Source organism: Pinus tabuliformis, chromosome 2_1, assembly GCF_031772625.1.
Source record: "Pinus tabuliformis cultivar Carrire ecotype Pingquan chromosome 2_1, CPIR1, whole genome shotgun sequence".
NCBI lineage: Eukaryota > Viridiplantae > Streptophyta > Pinopsida > Pinales > Pinaceae > Pinus > Pinus tabuliformis.
Genome location: NC_142299.1, coordinates 634,744,074 through 634,753,446, shown reverse-complemented (window position 1 = coordinate 634,753,446; position 9,373 = coordinate 634,744,074). Strand labels below are relative to the sequence as shown.

The 9,373-nt window shown below is 41.3% G+C and overlaps 1 protein-coding gene across 1 annotated transcript; it reads left to right on the top strand.

Annotated features, from left to right (window-relative positions):
* Positions 1–542: 542 nt before the first annotated feature.
* LOC149202152 (uncharacterized) lies at positions 543–3,032 on the top strand. The gene is made up of 2 exons (XM_089399907.1): positions 543–1,683; positions 1,864–3,032. The coding sequence occupies exons 1-2, from the start codon at positions 547–549 to the stop codon at positions 2,947–2,949; spliced, it is 2,223 nt and encodes a 740-aa protein (XP_089256033.1). The 5' UTR covers positions 543–546; the 3' UTR covers positions 2,950–3,032.
* Positions 3,033–9,373: the final 6,341 nt, after the last annotated feature.

Below are 9,373 nucleotides of genomic sequence, written 5' to 3'. Positions count from 1 at the left end.
AATGTGCAGTTTAGAGCATGTTTACAGTCTTCTAATGATTGTTCTGAACCTAATATTCTGTATAAATAATAAATATGATGGTTCATGGTATAAATGTTTATTTTATCATTTATGTATCATTTGTACTTTTGCCATCTGGTGAACAGTGAACACTGAAAAGTTGAAAATTTTAACAAGGTTCAGTTATAGGTACTCTTACCACTTACCAGCAATGTCTAAAATTAAAATTGGAATTTACCAGCAATGTCCAGACTCCAATAGGCCATGGAGCTGGCTGTACAGTGTAGGAAGCCACCTTCAATTACACAGTGTAACTGTAAACAGAACACCCAGTGTTTCCCCAACAGTGGCTGTTGTTCTAAGAACAGTGTTCTAACTTCTAACTTCTTGCTTCAAAGTTCAATGTTCGCTGTCATTATGAAACAGAGTAAAGAGAAAGGCGTATAATTTTATAAATAAATGATGACATAATTTTATTAGCATCCAGATTCCAGACTGATATAATATATTTGTCAATTTTCTTTTTTCAGTTTCAGACTTCAGTGAATGTCATCATCATTCATGGCAACTTCAAGTTCAGCCATTCATGAGGCAGAGGAAGTGGCACAGGACACTGAAACAACCCAGAAATTTGATCCAAAGTCACCACTTTGGAAATATGTCACTACTGTTGGGAAGATCCAAGGAGGTGGATCATTGGCATGGGTTTGCAGTGAGTGTAAAAAGGAGTTTAAGGGGTCATACACACGGGTTAAAGCACATTTGCTTGGGTTAAAAAACAATGGGGTTCGAATATGTAGTGGCCCACCTAAAGAGAATGGGAAAGATGGAAATGGTTTAAGCAAGGTAAAAATTGCAAAATATCAGAGAGAACAAGAAGAGGCAGATGCTAAAGCAAATGAAGCAAATCCTGCCTCCTATTTAAAACACTCAGTCTCAAAGCCTCCACTTTATTCTCATGGAAATGTTGGGTCAAAGCGGTCAAATTTGGGACCGCTTGAGAAGAGTTTTAATAATGATGCTCGAGAGATAGCAGATGCAGCTGTAGCCCAATGCATTTATGCAAATGGCCTTCCCTTTAACCTTGTGCGATCTCCTTACTGGGCAAAGATGGTAAAATGTTTGAATGAAGCCCCAAGAGGGTACAAGAGCCCTGGGTATGAGAAGATACGCACCACATTGTTGAGTGCTCAAAAGTTAGATTTGGAGGCTAAATTAGCCCCCATTCGTGATTCATGGCTCATTTCAGGGGTGTCCATCATTTCTGATGGATGGAAAGATCAAAGAAATAGGCCTTTGATCAATGTGATTGCTCAGAGCCCACATGGGGCAATGTTTTTGAAGGCAGTGGATTGTGAGGGGCAGGTGAAAGATTCTCAATTCATTGCTAACATCTTGATTGAAGCAATTGAATTGGTGGGGCCTGAAAATGTTGTCCAGGTAATAACTGACAATGCAACGGTGTGTAGAGCAGCAGGCCTAATTGTTGAAGGCAAATATCAACACATTTTTTGGACCCCTTGTGCTGTGCATTCATTGAACCTCATGTTGAGCAAGTTGGGGAAGCAAATTGAGTGGATTCGAAAAATATTTGAAGAGGCAAAAGAAATTCAAGCCTTTATCACAAACCACCACATGTCCCAAGGCATCTACAGGGAATTTGCTAAGTTGGAGCTGCTTAAGGTACATATACTTAAACTTTAAAGTTTAAAGTTTATTAAATATTTGACTCTAAATTCAAATATCTAAATTGATGAATCATAATAGGTTATTCAATCAAATAATTTCAAATTTGATTCAAATTATGATTTTTGATTTTCAAATTGATTGAAATTTGAAACATTGGCAATTTGACACCTACAGGTTGCTGAGACTCGATTTGCTTCTCACATCATAGTCTTAACAAGGCTCATGCAGGTGAAAGATGCATTACAATCAATGGTATGCAGTTCTCTTTGGAATCAATGGAGGCAATCCCAATCTGATAGAGCACAAGCAATGAAACGGTTGGTTGTTGATGACGAATGGTGGGATAAGGTGGAGTACCTCTTGGCATTTACTAAGCCAATTGTGGATTTGCTCCGTATGTTTGACACAGATATGCCTAATCTGGGAGAGGTGTATGAGGGCATTGATTCCATGATAGAGAAGATAAGGTTGGTTATAAATGCCAAGGAGAATGACCCAGATGAAATCTTTTACAGAGAAGTAAAAGATATATTGACCAAAAGGTGGAACAAGATGACCACTCCATTGCACCTTTTAGCCTATGCACTGAATCCAAAATATTATGCTGCAGAGTTGCTACGTGATCCAGAAAGAAGCGCACCAAACAAAGACCCAGAAGTCGCAGAAGGATTTAAAAATGCTTTTAGAAAGCTTTTTGTAGATCCTGAAATTGGGCTTCGGATTCGTGCACAGTTTTCTCATTTTGTGGGATCGGAGGGTTGGGGTTGTGATATTGAGTGTATGCGGGACAAGAGCAGATTAAGTCCAATTGAGTGGTGGAACTTCTATGGTGGGGCACTTCCACATATCCAAAAATTGGCCATCAAGGTCTTGTCACAGGTTGCTAGTTCTTCTTCAGCAGAAAGGAACTGGAGTACATACGGCTTCATCCATTCAGTGAAGCGAAATAGATTGGGCTCTAAGAAGGCTGAGGAACTAGTGTATATTCATTCAAACCTTCGCCTTCTGTCACACAAGAGAGATGAATACAAATTTGGGCCCACCAAATTATGGGACGTGGAACCAGAGTTGCCTGACTTGGATATGACATTGAATGCCATGTCTCACATGAGTTTGTTTGATTCGGAGCCATCATTGGGAATAGGTGCATCTTCAAGTGGACATGGAAGCAATGTTCCCACTCCCAGTGCCACTTCTAGAGAGGATGTGGAAGTGGAACATTATAGTGGCATGAATGAAGACATATTTGATGATATGTAAATTTGTAATTTATGATGGTGTTTTAACTTTTAACTTTTAACTTTTAAACTTTTAAGTTTTGAACAACCATATGAATTATGACTTTATGAGTAATGATATTATGATAGTACGACTGCCAGTCATAGTTCATTTTGAAATTTGTACTTTCATTATCATAGTATGTAGTAATTAGTATGCATTATTAATTTTGGTAATGATGGTGTTTGTGTAAGTTTGTAAATTGTAATTTGTAACTTGTCATGTTGATAACTTGATGTTTGTCATGTTGATAAACATTGTTTGAAATTTGAAACAAAAACTTGATGTCTGATGATATGTTGAAACTTGAAACTTGAATCATGAATGTTAGAATAATCGTTAATGATGATGGCAATGTTGAATGTTTATGCCATATGGCATATGTTGAAAGTTGAAAGTTGAAAGTTGAAAATTGAATTGATGATGATGAATCATCAATCATCAATCATGATAGATCATAGATAATTTAAATTTAGATTCTGAAATATGAATGGTAATATGAATTTTTTATTTTTAATATATATATATATATATTTTTTAAATTTTTATATATTTATTATGTGCCGTTTCCTGCCGTATCGTATCCAGATTTTTTGAAAATTTGCCGTATCCGTTTCAAACCCCGTACCCGTATCCGTTCCCGTATCCGTTTTCTGGTAACTTAGGTTCCATTGCGAATTCGTCTTCCTGAACTAACACCATTCCAATAGTGGAATGAGAGGTGGCGAGGTACAAAAAGTAGTCTTGGTTGTAGTTGGGAGGATGCAACAACGGTGCATGGGTCAACGCGTGTTTAAGTGCATCAAAAGATTGCTAAGCTATCTCATCCCAAGAGAATTGATCGTTCTGTTTCAACAACCGTGTAAAACCTTTTGTAACCTCGGCGTAGTTAGGAATGAATCGGCGTAAAAAGTTTGCTTTCCCCTGCAAACTTTGGAGTTGGTGAAGACTCGAAGGAGGAGGCAACTTGATGATAGCTTCTACCTTCGAGGGATCGACGCGAATGCCGGATTTTGAAACTACAAACCCCAGCAATCGTCCCACTTCTATATAGAAGACACATTTGTGTGGGTTCAAACGCATACGATAATGCCTACACCTCATGAAAATTGCTCGTAAATGGACGAGGTGATCAGCTCGATGTAATGAATGAGCAGGCAAATCATCGAGGTACGGTTGCACGTGTTTGATGTCATGAAACGCATAAGACATCGCCCTTTGAAAAGTGGCTCCGGCATTCTTAAGCCCAAAAGGTAGTTTGCAATAAGCAAATGTCCCCCATGGACAAATGAAAGCCGTTTTTGGTTGATCAGCAGGTAGAATATTGATTTGATTGTAACCGGAAAAACCGTCCATAAAGGAAAATATTTCACTGCCAGCACAATCATCAATTATTTGATCGATATAGGGTGTTGGATAGTTGTCCTTGGGACAAGCACGATTGATATCCCTATAGTCGATACATATTCTTATTGTTCCTTGTTTTTTGTTAACGGGAACAATATTCAATACCCAATCCGTTAAGGGGATCGGATAAATGAAACCTGCTTTCAACAGCTTCTCGACTTCTGCTTTAATTGCAGCCGCTTTTCGAGGGTGAATCTGACGCAAACGTTGCCGAACGGGTTTAGCGTCCGGGTAAGTCTTAATCTCATGGACAACAATTGCGGGATCAATTCCTGGCATTTCCTCATAGGACCAGGCAAACACATCACAGAATTCTTGAAATAGGGCCTTGTATGTCTGAATCTCATCATCTGAACACGAGGCACCTATATGAATGTTTTCAATGATTCCGGACTTGACTGAAATGTCGACGGGAACAGTGCGAGAGATGTTTCCCAAATTCAGCTCTGAATCAGGATGTTTCATTGGACTCTGAGCTTCCTTGACATATTCAGTTGTAAAAACTGATGAGAAATCGTTTTCAAAACGATCATCCTCGGGCAAAAACGAAGATCTATGATGGAGATCTTCCCATGGTAAATCGTCTATACACAGGACTTCACAAAGTTGTTCGTCAGATGACACAACTTCGGGAAATTCTATTAACTCCGAGGTTGAAGTGAAAAGTGACTCCTCACGGACCACATTCATTTGGTCGATTTTGGTTGAACGCAGGTCGGTAAAAGACTGCACGGCTTCATAAGCAATTTCATATGGACTCAAAGGCATAGCATCACCAAATGAGTCTAGTTCAGATTCGAAAGGAACGATCCAAGGATCATCGTAAACAATGGTATCTGATGTAATCATATGAATGGATGTGAACGAAGACACGGTGTTGATTGGCGGAAAAGGAAAAGTTCCCAGTAAACCGGCATCTTTAACTAATCCTACACCAACATCCTTATAAGGGATAGTCGTTTTACCGACATGCTGGATACTCTCTGAAGAGGTTGGGTCGGATGAAAAGTAAGCCAGCTGGTCTATGGTCACGATCTTGCCATTATGTGGAAATTTTATTACTCTGAAGACCGATGAGACGACCGCTGTCATAGCGTAAGACCAACTTCGACCCAAGAGAAGGTTGTAGTCTAGAGGAGCATCAACCACCTCCACATCCAGACTAACAGTTTTTCCTTCAACCCCTATAGGCAAATCCTATAGAATGCCAAACGGATGGAACCCACGGCCATCAAAGGCCTTAAGAATTGTCGGGGATTGATTTAGTGAAGGAGAACCAAGCGATCTCCAGCATTGTATCGACATAATACACGTGGAAGCTCCCTCATCAATTACAGTCCGATGAATAGGCCTGTTTTTGACTATCACTGGAATCTGGAAAGCCATCTGATGAGGTAAACGCGGTGTACTATTTTCTAGATCAAAGATTATTAGGTTCGGGTCCTGAACATCAACAGCTCCTATAGCCGACAAAAGTAATTTTCGCTGTGCTGGGCATGATTGCAGCACTTCTAGAGTTGACATTGCTGAGGGTGAAACAGCTAAATCCTCAACAATGTTGTAATTCTGGGCCGCTCTCGCATGTGGATTGAAAGCAGACCTTCGAAGTACACCCTTGGCGGGCGGTTTAATTACTAAGTCAGGGTTAGGTTTCTCGATCTGTAGTGGATCGGAACCGGGAGCTGAAGTTGATGGATTTGATTGAGAAGATTCTGCTTCTTTCGATCCATCAACAGGACTTTTACTACCATAATCGTGTGACCGAGTCACAATCCTTACATGAGACATCATCAATATGGGTTCTTCAACGGTACTCGAGGAAGAACCTATCATTTTGCTATCTTTCGGAAATGGATCCTTCAAGACAGCAGGAATTTGGGAACCTTTGACGAGTTTCGCAACCTCGGCCCGATGAGGGCAATCTCTTGTAAAATGATCTTCTTCACAAATAAGACAAGGATAACGGGGCTTGCGCTTTTCGTCATTGGTTTCCGACTTTTCTGTTTTCTCCTTTGGAGCTTTGTCTGCTTTATTCTTCTTCTTGCCTTTCTTCTTCCCACCGTTTTTTGATTTAGCCGTAGATGACTCTACAGCGTGAATATCAGCGGAGACTTCAGCAGAAGATTCTCTTGTCGGGGAGTCTGGTAAGGTAATAATGGGCGAAGAATTCTTTGAAGACTTCTTCTTGCTTTTAGTATTTACCATACCAATCATGCCATCAGCAGCATGAGATCCCGAAGGAGCAGCAGCGATTTGATTCGACTTTGGAAGATCTGGGATCTTTTCGTGTAACGTACCCGACTGAGTATAAACTAAGTCAAGGTACTGCACTTGAGAAATCACTTGCTCTTCAGTAACTACTCCGGCCTTAGCCACGTCTTCAGTAATCTTCGGTAATAATGATTTAACAAACCATTCAGCTAAGATTTGGTCTGGGATAAAAACTTTCACTAATCGCCTTCGACGTCTCCATTCATGAATATTATCGGAAATATAAGTGGACGTCGACTGTTTTAATGAAGTTAATAACTCGGTGCCATTATCATATCTGACCGGCAACTGAAAATGAGTTAGGAACGAGGTAGCTAACTAACTAAAATTATAAAAAGAGGCCCGTGGTAACTCAATGTACCACTTGGCTGCGAGACCAATGAGCGTACGCTGAAAAAGATGTAAACGGATCGAATCATCTGAGATGGAATTTGAAGCACACCAGAGGTGGTAAGTCATCACGTGATTTGATGGATCCTCTCCAGACTTACCTTCGAACTTGGGTATGTCACTGGGCAACTTATTTGGCATTGGCGGCCAGAACGGAAGGTAATTTATTGGATCGTTCGTTAAGCGCGTCAAGTCTGGTAAATCCAAAGTTGCGATAAACGGCAATTGCCGATTAGGATCCCTAAAACTCTGAGTCACAAGACTAGTCCCAGGAGGAGGATATCCAGGATAACTTGGAACAGGAATCGCATTCGGGATATTGTATCCTCCTGGAAAACCAGGATTAACCGGACCGTACTGGGGTTGCTGTGGTTGTTGATAAGTGTACCCAGGATACGGTTGATACTGGTAAACTGGTTGTTGGACAGCAGGCCCGTATTGGTACTGTCCCTGGTACGGTTGGTAAACAAATTGTGGTTGAGTAGTGACAATCGTACTTAAACCTGGCTGCCCCACAGGCATCTGAACCGTAGTTTGAATCGTAGATCCAGACAAGGGTAAAGATGTCTGCGGAGTAGTGGCAGAGACAGTAGAAACCGGAGCTGTCGATACGCCAGAAGTAAGTGTGGTGGAAGAAACAGATGTTGCGGTAGTTGCAGCAGTCGTTTGAGATGGAGTACTAGGTGCAATTGGCGACTGAGTAACTACCGAAGGTACAGAAGTTTGAACATTAGACTGGACTGGTTGCTGGGGTGGACCAGAAACCACAGGTTTTCTAGTTTGAGATGACAACTGTACGCTTGGCTGCAACACTTGTTGAACTTGCGATGGATCCCACACTATGTTCATTCCGGGGTATTGACCCATGACAGGTTGAGGATATTGAGATCCATAACCAAATTGAGGATAGGATTGATAATTGAGAGGTACATTTCCCATACCTTGAACATAAGATTGACCTTGAGGTGGTTGATAACCTTGACTCGAGTACTGACCTTGGGGTAGATACCCTTGAGGTAAGTACTGATACTGGGGTTGACCTTGAGGCATATATTGATACTGAGGTTGACCCTGGGGTACATATTGAGGCTGGGGTTGACCTTGAGGAACGTACTGTACCATGGGTACATACTGTCCTTGAGGTTGCCCCCCAGATGCAAGTTGTGTACCTTGAGGTTGCCCCCCAGGCGTTAATTGAGGTTTCCCCCCAGGTGGTAACTGACCACCTTGAGGTTGAGAACCGGGAATTGAACCTGACATCATATAAATGTCTCCTACGCCCAATGGTTTATTACCATTGTTTCCAGCTAATGACCCATGTCCAATGGGTTGAGGAGATGCTCCTGCAAAAGCACCAGAAAGTGACTGATACCCATCAGGAACAAAAGGACCACCATACAAGAAAGATTCAGGAGGTTGAGTAAACATGGATGACTGACTAGACATATTTACAGGAGTATAAATACCTCCGGGTGGATAAGGAGTACGAGGTGGAGAAAAACTTATCCCTGAGTTGTCTAAGTAATTAGTTAACGAAAGATACCAAGTAGTACTTCTAGGTGGACTGTAAAAAATGGATTCACGCTCCCTTAGATCAATGGTAGGTTGATCTTCAGGAATAGGGACGCCTACTTCTTCTTCTGGAGCAAGTTCTTCAATAGCTATCAAACCAGAAGGAAGATTTTCGGTGATGACTCTTTCTACCCTAGGTGAATCAGGAACACTAGAAGTTGGAGTAACAGGTTCAGATATTTCAGGTTCTTCGCCTATATCACTAGTAGATGAGAAACTACCAGCAAGCTCGGAAACTGCAACAACTTCAGGATTATAACCTGTTTCTAGACTTTGGTAATCTGGATGGACTACCAACGAAGATTCTCCTTCTTCAGGTGAACCTACTTTACTGCCACTAGGAGGAGTTACAAGGACTTTCAAACCTTCGTAATGACCCGGGACGTCTTCAGGAGGTTCACCCCGAAGTCTACGGGACTTCCTCAACAAATCGGCCATGGTAATAATCTCAGGAGACTGGCCCCAAAGTCTACGGGACTGTCTCGGTAATTCCACCACAGTTAAAAACTTTTAACTACTGCACACGCAAACAAAGTAAAATCTCAAAGCAAACCACCTAAAGTCTCTAAAGAACCAAACAAATTTGAATCACACGCCTAAAGAATCTAGGGCGTCAAACCATACACAAATAGTAGCCTTCCGGACCGAAAACACTAGTTGGTGATGAAGCCCAACATCGTCGAATTCAGTACAGAAGTGGTGGGTGGAACAGTTACCCCGGCAACCTGCTTAATGAATAGACCGGCACAAGTTCCTCCACTTTAAC